Source organism: Pteronotus mesoamericanus, unplaced genomic scaffold (assembly GCF_021234165.1).
Source record: "Pteronotus mesoamericanus isolate MK-2021 breed Mesoamerican mustached bat unplaced genomic scaffold, CSHL_Meso_final contig_24, whole genome shotgun sequence".
Classification (NCBI taxonomy): Eukaryota; Metazoa; Chordata; class Mammalia; order Chiroptera; family Mormoopidae; genus Pteronotus; species Pteronotus mesoamericanus.
Genome location: NW_026555100.1, coordinates 14,015,803 through 14,034,626, shown reverse-complemented (window position 1 = coordinate 14,034,626; position 18,824 = coordinate 14,015,803). Strand labels below are relative to the sequence as shown.

Below are 18,824 nucleotides of genomic sequence, written 5' to 3'. Positions count from 1 at the left end.
TTGCAATCTTGATGGCCCTTACCAAGGTCAACTATCACAACTTGGGAATTAATAGAGGACTCATAACCATAGTCTATGTCATACTTGCTACCTAGAATATAACACCTCCTCTGACAAACATTTGGCACAAGGAACACAATTCTTCCACTTACCGGTACTTAACAAGGTTCTATGTAAACATTATTAATCCTAAAGTAAAGGAAGGTCACTAGGATTGTCTTCCAAATTGCCATCCCAATGTATCTACTGTGGATCTCTCCCAGTTCGAGAAAGGTGTCAAAAAATACCCATGTTTGTTGCAGCTTTATTCACAATAGTCAAGATGTAGAAGTAACCCAAGTCCAGGGACAAATGAATATACAGAGAAAATGTGGTATAAATATAAAATGGAATATTAATGCAGCTTAATAAAAAGGAAATCATGTTACATAAAAAGGAAATCATGTTACATGCTATGAATATAGCTAAACTAACATCAAGATTATACTATGTGAAGAAAAGCCACAAAAAAATAAAAAAATGCATGATTCCACTCAAATGAAGTATATAAAGCAGTCAGAATCATTGAAACAGAGCAGAAACACGGTTACCAACGACTCAGGAAAGGGGCAGGAAAACTAGTGTTTAATGGGTACAGAGTCTCAGTTTTGCAAGATGAAAAAGTTCTACAGGTCTGTTGCACAATAATGTGCATATACTTAATAGCACTGTACACTTAAAAATAGTTAGGATGGTAAATTAATGTTACATAGTTTTTACCATAAAATAAGTAGGTAGGTAGATAGCTGGACAGATAAATAGAGTTAAAAATTCTGAGGCATTGCTGAAGAGAATCCTGGACTGTCTCAAGGACTAAGTTGTCTCCTAAAGTTTAACAGGGACCCCCATCCCCCCATTTTTTTATAGAGGCTGGTAATGTCCTCAACAATTTCTTATTATGAGAATGAATTTGACTATAGAGAAATCGCATAGGCCATGAAGGAATCACATCATTGTATCATTACTTACAGCAATACTCCATTAGGCAGAAAGGATCTAAGCCTCAAGTTTACTGCCAAATATGGGAACCCTCTAACCCCAACCTCCTTTAAGAGAAGAAGGGGATTAGATTCTTAGCTTGTAATACACTATCGATATGATGTTATCTAACGGGGGGGGGGGTGATATAACAATTTGTCTTTTAAGAATAATTTGATAATATATCAAAAGCCTTACAATTTCATATAATTTTTAAAAATGTTTATTCACTGATTTTAGAGAGATAGGGAAGAAGGGGAAAGGGGAGTTGGGGAGAGAGAAACATCAACTTGTTCTTCCACTTATTTATATAAGCATTGGTTGATTCTTGTACGTGACCTGACCAAAGATTGAAGCCGCAACCCCGGTGTATTGGGATGATGCCCCAACCAACTGAGCTAGGTGGCTAGGGCCTACATAATTTTTAATCCAAGAACTTGACTTCTAGAAATTTAGGTGAACAAAAACAATTATGGATATGTACCATAATTAACTGAGATTTCAGATTTCATGGCTCCACATGGCTCCAAAATTACTATAACTGGAAAGTTTCATCTTAATTAGGAAAATAACTGAAAAATTTGAGTGCATTTTACCAAGCACTTGCACATATGCAGATTAACATGTATATTGATATATGGTTAACTATAACATAACTTACCCTCCTTAATGATGATTCAGCATTAACTGCATTTTCTGGGTGAACCCACTTAGAAGAAGGTAGACCAAGTCCTGAGTATGCATGTGTTCCATTCGGATATTGCCAAATAATTGGATAAAGACCAAGCTGACTGTAAGAAGCAGAAGGATGGGCTTGTCCAAGAAGATGAGGTGACTGATGCTGTAACAATTGTTGCTGTTGCTGGTGTGCTAGTGCTAAGTGGCTCAAGCTGCTGGCATGAGCAGTTTCTAGTCGTGGGTGGCCACCAAGTAAGGAGGCAGTAGGCACTCCAGGTAACACAGTAGGAAGTAAATGAGGGTGATGAACAGAATGGTGTGGACCACTAGTCAGAGGGTGAGTGTTAATGGTAGGCAATGGAGTTTGACTGGATGATCCAGCCAGCAGGTGGGGTGCAGGAGTTAAGGCAGGATGATGGGTACCTGGATTTAAACAGGTTCGATGGGATGAAGAATGAAGAGGAAAAGGATGTTGGTTTAAGAAAGGTGAAATGTGATTAGCTCCTGTTTCTGACCCAATAAGTGCAGGATCTCTGTAAACTGTGAAATGCTCATTTTTATCAATAATAAGAGGGCTCTTCGTAGTTTCCAATGTGTTGCCTCGAGTAGGAACTGGATGAAAACTGCATCTTGATAATTCATGTTCTATCTTATTTGCCAGTCTTCTTTCACCGGCAGCATGGCTGTTAACATAAGTAGCCTTAGACTTTACAGAATCAGGAGAATGGGTAACTTTAGGTTTAACAACTTCAGGTAAGGGACTGGATTTTGCCTTGTGAGCATCTACTGGAGTATTAAGTTTAGATTTTATAATCTCTGGCGGTGGACTTCGCTTACGCAGCTTATCTTCCATCACAGAAACTGAACTTAGAGAAGACGTGTAAGAGACATACTGATTTTTCTCTTTTTCCATAATCATATGGTCATTTCCTGAAGGAGCATTCTTACCATTTGATTGGGTTAAATCTACCTTAACTACATCACTGACCCAACTCTGGTCAGAATCTTGTTTTGCTGTTTCCAAGTATTTTGCATTTGCAATTGAATGTTTTGAATCACTAACATTAGAATCCATTTTCTGAAGTGTCTGAAGGCCAAAGGTGTTTGAGTTGTCCTGAGCCACCTTTTCAGAATTAGTGTCATTTGTAATATCAATAACACATTTTGGGGTGGGTGGTCCGGATGCAAACTGCTCCTTCGGTAATAATTCCACGGTATGTGTGTTTTCCGTATTTTCCTGAAGAAGTAAATCATTAGGATTATGATCAGAAAGTGTGGCCTGTTCTGATGACTGGATAGTAATTTTTTCTTGAAGCTGAGTGTCAACAAACTTATGCTTCTCTGCTTCTTCATGTTTTTTATCTTCTTGTATTTGATCCCAGGGAGGCTGGCGATCTATTAGTGTCTCCTCTCCTACCTTCTCATTATTTTGAGATTTTTCTTCTTCTCCATTTATCTTAGACGTGTTTTTATTTTTCAATTCATTCTCTGGTTTCTGCTCTAATGAATTATTTATTATTCTCTTATTTGAATTTTCTGAATCACTGTTCTCAGAAAAGTCTGAAACATTGTCAGTTCGTAGTCTTTTCATATTTAGTTTCTTTTCATCCTCCTCAGGTTTCCTTCTTTTGTTTATCAACTGTTTGTTTTTACCTTTAGGGTTTTCTGCAAGATTAAAAAAAAAGTTTTATTTTTCATATCAATATTAAATAAGTATATTTTAAATGTTTTTCATTCTCATTCCCTTAAAAAAAAAAAGTGGATCCTACCTCCTCGTCCTATATAATCATATTTTTCCTCCTTCATCTTCTCTTCATCTGGTATGCTGCTATCTGAGCCCTTCCTCCTATTTGAACGGATATTTCTTTGTTGCTGTTGCTGGTGGGTATTTTGTTTTGGTACAGCAGCTTGGGAGTTCATTGCTGGTCTGGGACTATTTGCCTGGGCACGTGTATAATGACCCTAAAAAAGAACCAATTTATAATGATTTGTTTACTACCTGATCTTAAGTAATCTAAGAGAAAAAATTTTTTATAATAATCCAGAACTAACAACATACATACGTGAACAGTGTTGCTATTTTGACTGGCACGAGACCTTCGCCGTGATGTAATGCCAATATTTTCACCTTTTAACAAAGAGTGAACAACATCATCCAGAAAGGTCATTTGAACCATAGAAGGATCGACATTCTGTGGTTCTAGTACCTAATCCATGACACAAAACAAGAACAAAAATTAAATCCAGTCAGTTAGCCAATGTGACCTTAGGTACACATTCGTTATTGAGTAGAAATGTCTAAAAATCAGTCTGGGATCCTTAACTTATAAGATACTGCCATACTTAAAATAAGTCAATTTCAACCAGCATAGAGAAAATTGCGTAAATTACATTTTTAACTTTCTTCTGAAACCTACTGTTTCTGCTAACCAAAAATTAAAAAGCGAATATACTTATTACAAGTACACCTTGAAAATCAAGGATAAAGATTAATGAGTACAATGCCAAGTCAAAATTTATTTTTAAAAAAGGACATAATTTTCCAAAAGCAGGTATAAAATAAAACTAAGAATGTAAAGCTTAAGAAGAAGGACAAAAATTGTTTAAATAAATAACACTATTAATACTTTTTAAAATACAGGTTAAAGAAAGAACTATTTTAAAAACTAAAAGCAATTTTGTTCCTCACTTAGAGGTGAAATTTAATCACCTTTTTAGGAAAAAAAATACCATTAAATAATATTACTATTTTGACAAAATTTTAACAAAAGCATTCAAATTATTTATAAAGGAGCACTTGTTTATTCAGATATCCTCTACCATCCACACAGTTGTAAATATCTATTATTTCAGGAAAGTAAACCACAGCTTTAAAATACTTGAAATCAAGACTTTCAGAACATTATTTAAAAATTCCATTTGAAATTTGTATCCTTATTAGTCACCATAAAACTTAACAGAGCATAACAACTCTGAAATTGAGTGTGAAAGGAACTACAGTGTATGTGAAAGTTCTCAGTGAAAAGAAAGCATTTGGAAAATATTTTTATTTCCGGAGAAACAAGAAAGCTGACTTCAAAAAAATTTAGCTGACCCAAGGATAAAAACAAAAACAAAAACACAAAACAAAATACTAATCAACTAAAAGAGACTGATGTCTCTATTTCAGAAATTTTATCAGTGTTGAAATAAATTTGGCATCATTATCTCCCTGTGACCTAAAGAGACCACTATGTAATATCTATATATTTAAACTTATTAGGATCATATGACAAAAATAACACAGACATGAAAATTATTTCATTTCAATCTGTTCATCTATATTTGGGGGACATGGAATATTTCTTTCAAAAAATATTAGCTGAACTACTTACCTGATCATTCATAACGATCATGGTGCGAGTGAAGAGATCATGATGAGTAATTATGCCAGTAAACCACTGGGTGGCAGAGTCTTGTCTATATACTCTCACTCTGTATCCATTTAAGGAATAAGGACCTTAAAAAAAAAAAAAAAAAAAAGAAATGAGGATATCTTAAATGGAGACATATTCATTAAAAACACTACCTTTTAGGAGAAACATCAGTTATGTGACAGAGGAATAATATACTTGAATATCAGTTTTCAAAAAACTGTATTAGAAGACAAGTGAATATATGTTAATAACTCTTAAACACATTCTACTAGACACAAATACTTCCTAATTCAATGGAAATCAAGTAACTTTAAGTCAGAAAGAATGTCTCCAGGATCAAGAAAGTGGTAAGGTTACAAAGCTTCTTAACAAAGTTGGGGTACATAATTAAATGGCCCAAATAGAAAGGTAACTTGGAACTTGATGCCTCAGCTGCCAAAAACTCTTAAAACATGTAGAGATTGGTAAGTGAATTTATAAATGGCACTAAGAAATACAGTATACATTTGGATTAAACTCAAATTTTAAAAAGGTATCTACATATAGATATGCCATATCTTTACAAAAATATTCCTATTAAAACAAAAGTCACTCTACAGAATATACAAGGCGGGGAAAGTAGGTTTACAGTTTTATGGGAAAGACTTTATTCTTGTATTATTATTTACTGTTATTTTCCATATTAACAACTGTAAACCTACTTTTGCTCCCCAGTGTATAATGGGAATGTTTATAAGAACTGGCAGGTAAGGGGGGGCGGGGCATGTGTGCTAATGCACCTTAATGGGAGTATTATACAGTGACAATCTACAAAGTACTTTCAAAATTTCAAAAAAAGTGCTCATTTAATCTTCAAATCTTAGTTTTTCCCTTTTACAAAAATTAAGAAAGTGAGCTTGAAAGGTAAATAAATTAACTGAAATGACTATGACTAAATACAGTTTTTTGATTCTTAGGTCAATGTTTTCTTTTACAGTGGTAAGATACTTAACATACCAATTAATGGTTTAATATTTATTTGCCCAGTTTTAAAATTCTTTATGCTAATATCAGTCTAAAATATAAATCGACTAATAGATCAGTAGAAAGTATTCTATATGACCTGTAAATTAAATATACTGATAGCCATAATCAAGTGTATAAACTCTAGTTTTTTCTAACCGTGAAAAGAATAAGACTCTAAATTTTTTTCTGAATGTAATATGGAAAAAAAATTATAGACTAACTCCAAATAAACTCCAAATAATGATCAAATTTCAATTCCCGACCAAACAGTTTGGACTTCACCTCACAAAATTTTGCAAAAAATAGGCAGGAACCATATTGCCTTAGTATTTTCACCTCTTCAGAATATGGTAAGAAAACAAAACTATTAAAAAATATTAGCCTGGTTTCTCCATTAAATAAACTGGAAGGAAAAGGGAAAAAAAGGTAAGACGGGACATAACAACCAACCAATTTGTAGACATTTTTGAATGCCTTGATTTATTAATAAATCACTCAATCCAATTAAAAATCATTTAAGACATTTATGAGACAAATGGAAATTTTAACTTGAGTATCCAGTATTGGATATTAAAAAACTATTAATTTTTTCAGAATAATGGCATGATGACTTTAAATATAGATAGAAAGTAGCAATGTCTGAAATTTGATAAAAGTAAACGGGAGTATGGATGCAGATCCAAGGTTATATAATTGCTGGAGCTTGGAGATAGGCACATAGAAACTCACTGAAATATGTTTCAAATTCTTGATATTAAAAGTTTAAAAGGTATTTAGCCTATGAATTTAACAAGCAGATAATCTGCTGCCATACCCAAACAAAGCAACATTGGGATTATCCCTATTAATGCTTAAATGGCATGGAAGAAATTGAGGGTTCAGATAGAAATGGGGATTGATCAACAAAATCTCTTTTTATGAACATTCAACATAACATCAATACTTCATGTTACATCATCATAGTTTCAATTTCACAAAAAGTTTAATTACATTTACACAGTGATTTTACTGACAGAAAAAAAATCACTAGGAATTATAAACTCTCAATTGTTTGAAAGTCACATATTGTAGACAAACTTGTACCTTACTAAAAAAAAGAAAAAACTAAGACTAGTATTGTGGTAATCACAGAGGAAGGCAAACTGAAATAGGCCACTTTTATCAGATACCAACAGCAGTCTTCAAAGGAAATCATTTGTGGCTTTGGGCAACCCTTTACTGCAAACAATGTTTCCTTTTCCAGGAAGGACACACCTAAAGCAATCTGTAAATATGGAAATTTTTCCTATCAACAAAACATCTGTGTGGCTATAATTTTATGCCAGGCAGTTAGTTCACATTAGTTAATAAACTGAAGTTATCAACTTTCTATTATAATTATTTTGATTTTGCTATTATTTTCCCTGGATTGTACGTAACTCAAAATATTAGTCTGGCCTTTCAATTTATAATGCACATAATTGAAACAACCAAAACCAAACATGAGAAAATGCCCAGTTTAAAAAAAAACACAACAACACAAACACAAAACCAAAGCTCAAAATAGTTACCTTGCATAAAAATCTCCTGAACCTTTTGTTCCTTTACCCAAATTTTCACTTCTTCCTGAAGTTCTGGGTTGTCCCTGAGAACTGGGTTTAGGCTGTCTATGTCGTCCTAGAATTAGATTAAAAGAAAGGTACATGTTACGCTATTATTACATTAATGTTACTGATTTCCCCTCCTATATTTTCTAAGAATTGAAGAAAATTCCTTGATGTACATGTATGCAGAAACACAAATTCGTAAGTTACAGTTCATTAGTAATTATACAATAACAGAACACAAAAATTAATCCAAGGTAAAATTTGCTCCTTGACAACAATGTCCTGAAGGCAAAAGATAAATTTACTCATGTGTTTTTAACTTTGAGTATGATCTTATACAAGTCACTTTTGAAAATGGATTCAGTGTTAGAAACAATATACAAATGAAAATAGCATCAGGTCATCTAAGGTTGACACCAAAAGAATCAAGTTGAATATTTTAGTGGAGATTATATATATATATATATATGAATTACCTTCTTCCCATAATGCCTAAAACGTTAGTTTTAAATTATGAAAGGTCATTATCCACTATCTTGTTTTAAATGTCATTAGTTCTGTCCTACTCAAACTCATCTGAACAGTAACTTCACTGTTAAAGTTTTATTTTTCAAGCCAGTGTCAAAGCATCCAGACAATTAAAATTACGTTATTGATGGTTATTATCCTTGTAACAGGGTAGATCTAGACACAGAAACAACCGGTTCTCTCGATGGAGATGTGAATCACACAGTCACATGGTTTCCCACAATCTGTTGGTCTCCCGCTGGACTCTCTGACATTCTGTTCTCTCTCTGAAAGCACCTCTGCTGCTCCTGCATTTGAGATCAGCGGCAGGAGCCCTAGAGTAGAGCTGGGAAGAACAACAAAGCAGCACTGTCAATTGGCGGCCCTGTAAAAAATGGACTGGCAGCTGATGGAAACCAGTGAATAGAAGGAGCTAAACGAAGGGAATCATATCTGTTGAATAAAAATAATTTGGCAATTTGGAAAAGCCGAAAGTGGCTGAACAGTACAAAGAAGAGTCTCTCTAAGCATGCGGGTCAACCATACTTCACTCTTCTGCTCTTAAGTTTATCTAAGTAAAGTTTTCCTTCTCACCTCATCACTGCTTTTAGGGACAACTCTGAATTTTGGAATAATGTTGTGGTAGATACTCCAATATTTCTTTTGTACCTGGTGAAAACTAACAGGTGAACTAAAGGCTTTTTAAGTTATCAATTACATTTCCTGAAAGAGATACAGAAGTGCTATTTCATACCAGAAGTAAATAACTAGAGTGAGAAGTGTCACACAAAAATGTAGATAAAGTCTGTCATTTTGCGGGGGGGGGGGGGGGGGAGGAAGCCTGTGACATGTCCTCCTTTTTGCAGAAAACCTTTCTGGGAATCCCTTTTTTTCACTCCCTCCCCTTAATAATATATTGCACATTTAACTAACCCCATCATTTTCAGAATGGAAAATAAAATGGAAATTTAGGACTAGAACCCTCTTGATGCACATGACACCAATCTATGACAGACAAAACATAGGAAACTTTCTATTTCCTGAAGAAAACCGTTACCATGTCCAGACAGCTCTGACAGCTACCAAGTTTTTTTAAAACCTTTCTTAATTTAATAGCCATACACAGATCCAACCTTAACTCTTTAGAGTCAAACAATGGATTCCTAACTTAAAAGTCCTTCAAACTTTTGAATTCTGGTTTTATGTACCTGTAGACTCAAGTCATGTCTGGTCTAAACACCCACGACATAGAGGTACAAGTATGATCCATCTGTTTTGTGTATTGAAATTTTACATTTTAAAACTACTAAAATAGAAAGGTCATTTTCTGAACATTTATTTATATTTTATTTATTCAACACATTAAAATAATTGGCTATATTTCCAAGATCATTAAGACAACATAAAAATATCTTTTCAACAGTGACCAACATTCATTTACTCAAAAAAGTATACCATTAAAAAATAACTTGACTCTCTTTACTGAAATAAATAAGTTCAAATTGCTGTGTATAAATTTCCTCATCTATATACAGAATAACTAATATCTGCCTCCTTCCATCTTAATATGATTTTATAAGATTTAAAAAATATCAAGACCAAACTAGGTAAACAAGGCTCGCCACATCACACAACCGTATCAAAATTACAATTAAATTATAGAACCATCAATTAGAACCGTCAGATATCAAGTTAAATAAAGTCTGACAATTACAAAACTACAGAAACCACAGTCATCTGCACTGGTAGGAGACGCGGAATGGGCTGGTCCTACATCTATGTGTGGTGAATAAAAATTCTAGAGGGATATCTCAAGAACAAGGAGTCCCAGCCTAACCCAGTCCCCCAGCCCAGGGTTCCAGTGCCGGGAAGATGAGTCTGCATAACTTCTGGCTGCAAAAACCAGCAGAGATTGAGTTGGTGGAAGAAATTTTTGGTTGTCCCAAGCAGTTCCCCTTAAAGAACTCACACATGAACTTACTCAGACTCACTCTCTCTGAGCTCCAGTACTGGGGTAGCAACTTGAAAGGTACCAGAGGCATACAGGGAGGAACTTAAATGTTTGGCATTAAGGGAAGAGCTGAGGGACAGCTGTCTCCCAGAGAGAAACGAGGACAGAGGCATTGTCCCTTTTGTGAATGCTACCCCTAAGCACAGCCACAGAGCCATACTTGAGATTCCATCAACTTGGCTAACATTGTTTGCCCTACTCTGAAGATCTGCTGAGGCTCCATCTCACTCAGCTTACAGTTGTTAGTAGATACTTTTTCATATAATTGGCTGGTTTTGGCTCGTGCTTCATAAGTTCCTAAAATCTATCAAACAAGCATCAGCAGGTTGCAGTGAGCCCCTGGCCCCCTTACCTCTTGCTAAGTGTCCAAAGGCCTGGCATTAGCAGCAAGCAGTCTAGACTCACAGCTTGGCTTTGTCAGGGAATCTCCAAGCACAGCACAAGTAGTAGCCATCTCAAATTGCTTCAAAGCTCAGGCAGGGTGGCCCTGAGCCACGCATAGGTGGGGAAGTACCTTGGCCTGCACCACTCAGGAAACCCGAGAGCCTGCCCATCCAGTGCACAACTACAGGCCATCTCAGAGCACCATCAACCTACCCCAGCAAAATGGATCCTCCAAAGATGGTGGAGGTTCATGGTCAGTGGTCATAGCCAATCCTTGCAGTTGACTGGCATGGGTGAATCTTCACATTCATCTGCGAACAGCAACCAAACTTCAACTACAAGGGGCAGGTGTACTTTATCCACACTAAGGGTGCACCTCAAATACCCAGCTTTGGTTATAAGAAAGGATGTGCCATTGGATTCTTAAGCACACCTACTACCTGAGGTCACACTACCAAGACACGGAGTCAAAAGAAGCTCTACCTAATACACAGAAACACACAGGGAGGCTGCCAAAATGAGGAGACAAAGGAACATGGCCTATATTATAGAACAGATCAAAATCCAGAAAAAGAACTATGCAAAATGGAGATTGGCAATTTATCAGAGGCAGAGTTCAAAGCACTGGTTATACGAATGCTCAGGGAACTTAGTGAGGACTTAAGGACAATAAAAAAAGTCAGAAACAAAGGATGCACTAATTGAAATAAAGAACAATTTACAGGAAAACAACAGTAGAGTGGATGAACCCAAGAATCAAATCAATGATGGAACATTGGAAGCAAAGGAACATAAGCAAGCAAAAAACAAGCAGTCAGAACAAGAAGAGCAAAGAATCCAAAACAACACAAAACAAAACAAACAAAAAAACCAGAGTAACTAAGCAGCCTCTGGGACAATTTCAAGCATTCCAACATTTCCATCATAGGGGTGCCAGAAGAGAAAAAGCAAGAAACTGGAAATCTCTTTGATAAAATAATGAGAGAAGAACTCCCTAATTTGATAAAGGAAATAGACATGCAAGTCCAGGAAGCACAGAACCCAAACAAGATTAATGGAAAGAGGCCCACTCCACCACACATTATAATTAAAATGCTAAAGACTAAAGATAAACAGAGAATCTTAGAAACAGCAAGTGAAAAGTAGTTATCCTCAGGGGATTTTCCATAAGACTTTCAGCTGATTTCTCAAAAGAAACTTTGCAGTTTGGAAGGGCTTGGCAAGAAATATTCAAAGTCATGAAAAGCAGGGACCTACAACCAAGATCACTCCACCAAGAAAAGATAATGTTTAGAATCGAAGGACAAATAAAAGGCTTCTCAGACAAAAAAAAATTAAATGAGTGCACTATCACCCAACCATTATTATATGAAATGTTAAAGGGACTTATTTAAGAAAAAGATGATCAAAACTATGAAAAATGGAATGGCAAAAATATATATATATCAACAACTGAATCTAAAAAACAAACTAATCAAACAAGAACGGAAAGACAATCATGGATACGGAGAGTGATTTGGTGGTTGCTAGATGGCAGGCGGGTATCGGGGAATGTGTGAAGAGCTGTGAGACTTAGTAGTACAACTAGATAGTTACAGAATAGCCAAAGAACTTATACACATGACTCATAGACATGAACAATGGTGTGGGGACGGCCTGAGGGAAAGGGGGGTTGCTGGGTGGAGAGGGACAAAGTGGAAAAATTGGGACAACTGTAATAGTCTAATCTATAAAAATTTAAAAAATTCCAAGACCAATTTTCTTAAAACATCCAATTCTGAATTACCTAGGTTATTAGATGACATTAATTACTAAATTAAAAGCCACGTTAATTATCCTAACACATAGCCTCATAGCCTGGTTATAATAGTCATTTTATTACTAAACTTCTCTACATACAGTGCTCTGAAAATTACAGATATTTCTGTTCATTGTACTAATCATTCTCATTGTCAGCCATTTAAAACGCTGGTGATTGGGATACTCAGAGAACTCACTGAGTACGGCAAAAACATAAGGGAAGAAAGGAAGATTACACTAAGTGCAATAAAGAAAAATCCACAGGGAATCAACAGTGAAGGGTAGGAAGCTAGGTTTCAAATCAATTATTTGGAACATAAGTAAGAAACATTCAACAAGAACAGAAAGAAGAAACAAGAATTCAAAAAACAAAGAAAAGTTTAAGAAGACTCTGGGACATCTCCTAAAGGGCCAACATTTGAATCACATGGATATCAGAAGGAGAAGAGAAAGAGCAAGAAATTGAAAACTTATTTGAAAAAATAATAAAAGAAAATTTCCCTCATTTAGCAAAGGAAATAGATATACAAGTCCGGGAAGAACACAGAGTCCCAAACAAGTTGGACACAAAGAGGACCACACCAAGACATGTCATAATTAAAATGCCAAAGGTTAAAGATAAAAAGAGAATCTTAAAAGCAGCAAGAGAAAAGCAGAGTTATCTACAATGGAGTTCCTATAAGACTGTCAGCTGATTTCTCAAAAAAAATCTTACAAGCAAGAAGGGGCTGGAAAACAGTATTCAAAGTGATGAAAAGCAAAGACCTACAACCAATATTAACTCTATCCAGCAAAGCTATTATTTAGGATTCAAAGGCAGATAAAGTACTTCCCAGACAAGTTAAAGATAAAGGAGTTCATCATCACCAAGCCCTTATTACATGAAATGTTAAAGGAATTTATCTAAGAAAAAGAGATGAAAACTATAAACAGTAAAATGACAACTAACAACTATCAACAACTGAATCTAAAATACAAAAGCAAACTAAGCAAACAACTAGAACTAGAATCATACATATGGAGATTTGGAGTGTTATCAGTGGGGAGGAGGAAGTGGGAAAACAGGGGAAAAGCTACAGGGATTAAGAAGCTTAATTGGTAGGTACAAAATAGACAGGGGAAGTTAAGAATAGTATAGGTAATAGAGAAGTCAATGAACTTATGTGCAAGACCCATGGACCTGAACTAAGGTGGGGACTCCTGGAGAGATAAGGGGCTACCGCACTAAGGGGGGCAAATGGGGGAAAAATTGGGACAACTGTAATAGCATAACCAATAAAATATAGTTATAAAAAACAAAACAACAAAATCTTAGTTTTCTGTGAAACGGTAACAACTTAGCGATCTCCAAATGAGAAGTAATCAATGCTCTCATTTATGCTGTCTCCTAAGGAACACACATAGTGATTGAAACACAAAACCCCCTAATTCAGATCAGATGAAGACCCAATCAGGAAAACAAATATAACGACTGTATGACGCTTTGAAAAATGAAATGATTAGGGTTGAAGAGAAAGGAAATGTCACCACCACATTATTCCACAAAATTGTCTTCAAATACTACTGAGAGAAGTAATCAATAGTTTTCTAATTGTTTTACCTGGTATTTTCAGCTACATAAGATTAATGCTATGTTATCTCTAAAATTTTTCTATCATAACTGAATCTCCAGTCAATTTTGGTGACTTCATTCTTCATAACCCACTATGTGTAAAATCTAAAGTTTTCTAGATTTACATCACTGCTAGAATTTTAACCTTTAGGCAGAATTTTTTTTGAAGATTTTATTTACTAAGATTTTATTTATTTTTAGATAGAGTAGAAGGGAGAGAGAAAAAAGGGAGAGAAACATCAATGTGTGGTTGCTTCTTGCATGCCCCCAACTGGAGACCTGACTGCAACCCAGGTATGTGCCCTGATGGAATTGAACTAGTGACCCCCTTTGGTGTGCAGGTTAGCCCTCAATCCACTGAGCCACACCAGCCAGGGCTGGGCAGAATTTTTAATCATAATAATTATTGGGAACTACTTGATTCCCTGCATATAAACCAAACATCAATATTTTAGAGTCAAGAGTGTTATAGATTTTATGAGTTCACAGTTAAAAACAAACCATCCAACCAACCACGTAAGACTTCAATGAACACGAATCAGAATGAAGCCAGTACATAGAATTCATTCACTCACTGTGATCTTTGTCTTTTTTTTTTTAAGAGAACAAAAATTATTGCAGTAGCAATTAAGCCTCATTTTTTAAAAAAACAAGCTTTAGAAGCAACGACCTGTTACAAATAGCCTGGGTAGCCTTAGTAAGTTCTTGTAAAACACATCAATCAAAAGCACTGACTAGTCAAAGAAATAAGTGAGCAAGCATAAGGTCAGCAGTGTATCTTGAGGTAGGCCCTATTCTTTGGATTACAAGCACAGAGAACAAAGAGATAGTCTATATTTATTTATGCATCCTACTTATATTTTTATTTAAGAATTTCGTTTTATACTTTTTCTTCTTAAGTCTTTTTGTCACTGTCTTAGCAATCATCTTATCCGTATATTACTATAAAAAAGGAGGGCATCAATCTTCTAATTCAGTGATTTTCAATATTTTTAATGTTATGACACACATAAACTAACTATTAAAATTCCTCAGCACACCAAAAAATATATTTCTTGCCAATCTGACAAAAAGAAAAATGTATAATTTTGATTCATTCACACTGGATTGCTATTACTGTGTTAGTTGTTGTCATTTTTTATTTGACAACCTAAAGGAAAAAAGGTCAGTGCCTCTCACTAGTCAGGAATTGCACACTTTAAAAATTCTTTTGACACAACAGTTGAAAAATCACTGTTCTAGAATAATATTGCCTTTTTGACATTGTCCTGATTAAAATAACCTACCAAACATGGCTCTTAGTTTTAGAAAAGCAATTTTATGAAGCACATGAATGTTGAAAAAAAAAAAACCCAAAAAAACTAACCTATATTAGGTCCTGTGCAATAATAATTTAGCTTTATCTATAAAAATGAAAATTAGAAAGTGGTATTAGTTCATGATTCATTTCAGAATTATTCTAACTAAAACCAGGTAGCTTGATCTTAAAATAATAAAACCAGAGTATTAAGGATGAGTATTCCATCATCCTCAGAAATATACCTTAAAGCTTACTGCCACTATAAGCAACCACCCTTTATATATCCATCCAAATATTTAAGGATTCTTCCCTTGAAACTTTCATTTGGTATTATACTTATCATTATTTATATAATAACTAAAATGGAAATGTTTATGATTAAAGAGAAGTACATAGCATAAGAAGCTATGAAAGCATTACAATTTATAAATTTTTAGAGTCTCAAGATTTTAAAGTTTGAAATGTTTTTGTGAACTCATGATTTCCATATTTGTACAAACTAAATATGATAAGGTGAAAACACATCCTTACATTATTTTCATATATATATACATATTTATTACTGAACAACCATTCAAAGTTTATATGTTTAATTAAAAAATATTTCCTGCCCTGGCTGATGTGGCTCAGTGGACTGACTGCCAGCCTGCAGATCAAAGGTCGCTTGTACAATTCCTGGTCAGGGCACATGCCTAAGTAGTAAGATGGGTCCAAGGAAGGGGCGTGAGAGAGACAGCCACACAATGATGTCTCTCTTCCTTCCTTTCTCCCTCCACTCTCCTCTCTCTGAAAACAAATAAATAAAATCTTTTTAAAAATTTCCTGTGTTCAAATACTGGATGATCCATAATTTCTGTGAGCTTAAATGTTGCTGTTTAAAGTGAGAAAGATTCTAACTGCAGTGATCTCTACTTCCACTGAGTTTTTTAAGTTATTCTACTAGGTAATTCTGACACATTTTGACTTAGGAAAGTGACTTTGGCCTGGAGGCTTTCATCAAAAGTTACCAATATAAACACAAACAACCCCCCCATTAAAACTTTATATTTAATACAATCCCAACTTAGAAAAGGGTGCCTTGCTTTTAGTTAATTCTTTATAGCTAAAGATGTGTTCAATTAATCTGCATAAACTAAAATATGCTCAATGGAGCATTATTATTTTTCAAAAGCTTCACAGCATATCAATAACTTCTATTATTTACCAAACATATTTTTCCATAGGGATGAGCATATAATCACTTCTTTATTTTTTAAACATAATTTTTATTCACTGATTTGAGAGAGAGAGAGAGAGAGAGAGATTGATGTTTCACTAATTTATGCATTCACTGGTTGATCCTTTTTTTTCATTCATTTAATTGTTATTGTATCCATTGCCGTTTAGTACCCTTAGGCTCCTCACCCCAGCATTCACCACACTGTTGTCCATGTCCATGAGTCCTTTATCCTTTTTGCTCAATCCCTCCATCCCCCCGCCACTAGCTGTCATCCTGCTTTCCATCTATGAATCTGTCCCCATTTCCCTTGTTAGTTCAGTTTGTACAACAGATTCCAAATACGAGTGAAATCATATGGTATTTGTTTTTTTCTGACTGGCCTATCTCACTTATTATGTTCTCCAGGTCCATCCATACTATTGTAAAGGATAAGATTCTTTTTTCCTTTTTTTTTTATAGCCAAATAGTGTTCAATTCTAGACATGTCCCATAGAGTTTTTATCCATTCATACACTAATGGACACTTGTACTGCTGCTTCCGTATCTTAGTGATTGTAAATAACACTGCAATGAACACAGGGGTGCTTTTGTTCTTTTGAATTGCTGTTTTGGGCTCCTTCGGACATATTCTCATAAGTGGGATAGCTGGGTGGAAAGACAGATCCATTTTTAATTTTTTGTCTCCACACTACTTTCCACAGAGACCGCACCAATCTGCATTCCCACTACAGTACAAAAGGGTTCCCCTTTCTCCACATCCTTGCCAGAGCTTGTTTGTTGATTTATTGATGGCAGCCATTCTGACAGGTGAGATGATGGTATCTCATTGTGGTTTTAATTTGCCTTTCTGACAGTTAGTGACATCGAGCATGTTTCCATATTTATATTGGCCATCTGTATGTCCTCTTTGGAGAAGAGTCTATTCAGGACCTTTGCTTATTATTTTAACTGGATTGTTTGGATTTTTTTTAGATGTTGAGTTTTGTTAAGTTCTTTATCAATTTTGGATATTAACTCCTTGTCATGTGTATTGGTGAATATGTTTTCCCATTCTGTGAGTTATCCTTTAATTTTTTTGATGATTTCTCCTGCTGTGCAAAATCTTTTAGTGTGATATAGTCCCATTTGATTATTTTTTCTTTTGAATCCCTTGCCTGAGGAGATGTATCTGATTAAATATTGTTAAAAGCTATGTCCAATATTTTGCTGCCCATTTTCTTCTATGATTTCTATGGTTTCAGGTTTAACATTTAAGTCTTTGATGCATTTTTCGTTTATTCTTGTGTGTGTTTTAAGAAAGTGATCTAGTTTCATATTTCTGCATGTATCTGCCCAACTTTCCCAGCATTTACTGAACAAACTATCCTTAGCCCAATTTATGTGTTTGTTTCCTGTCAAATATTAATTGACTACCAAGGTGTGGGTTTATTTCTCGGTTCTCTCTTCTTTTTCATTGATCTACGTCTGTTTTTATACCAATACTGTGCTGTTTTGATTACTATGGGCTTACAGTATTGTTTGATATTAGGCAGTGTGATATTAAACTGTATCAACTTTGTTCTTCTTTCTCAGGATCACTGTTGCTATGTGGGGCCTTTCGTGGGTTCACATAAATTTTTGAAATACTTTATCTAGTTCTGTGAAATACGTCACTGTAATCTTCATAGGAATTGTGCTGAATCTATAGATTGCTTTGGGTAATATGGACATTTTTATGATGTTAATTCTTCCTATGTATAAAAACACAGTATGTCCTCACACTTATTTGTACCTTCTTCTATTTCTTTCTTCAGTCATAATTTTCCAAGTACAGATATTTTACATCCTTGGTTAGGTTTATTACCAGGTATTTTATTCTTTTTGTAGCAGTTGTGAATGGGATTGTTTTCTTAATTTTCCCTAAGAAATTAAGAAATTTTCTTAATTTGTTTGTTACTGGCATATAAAAATGCAATTGATTTATGAACATGAATTTTGTATCCTGCTACTTTGCTGAATTCATGTATCAGTCCTAGTAGTTTCTTTGTGGAATCTTTGGTGTACTCTATGCACAGTATCATGTCATCTGCAAACAAAGACAGTTTTACTTCTTCTTTTGCAATCTGGATGCCTTTTATTTCTTCTTGTCTGTTGTGGCTAGAACTTCCAGTACTATTTGAATAAGAGGTAAAAGGTGACATCCCTGCCTTGTTTCCGATCTTAAGGGGAATACTTGTAGTTTTTACCCATTGAGTATGATGCTGACAGTGGGTATGTCATATATCACCTTTATTATATTTAGGTATGTTC

At 34.8% G+C, this 18,824-nt stretch overlaps 1 protein-coding gene across 5 annotated transcripts in view; it reads right to left on the bottom strand.

Moving 5' to 3' along the window:
* Positions 1–18,824, bottom strand: part of JMJD1C (jumonji domain containing 1C) — a 279,683-nt gene that overhangs the window by 44,026 nt on the left and 216,833 nt on the right. For all 5 annotated transcript variants that reach the window (XM_054572727.1, XM_054572724.1, XM_054572725.1 and 2 more), the window contains 5 exons: positions 7,667–7,772; positions 5,070–5,194; positions 3,759–3,902; positions 3,465–3,657; positions 1,679–3,360 (listed from right to left, as the gene is read on the bottom strand). In XM_054572727.1, coding sequence (XP_054428702.1) covers positions 1,679–3,360; positions 3,465–3,657; positions 3,759–3,902; positions 5,070–5,194; positions 7,667–7,772 — 2,250 coding nt within the window. The remainder of the gene's footprint in view (positions 1–1,678; positions 3,361–3,464; positions 3,658–3,758; positions 3,903–5,069; positions 5,195–7,666; positions 7,773–18,824) is intronic.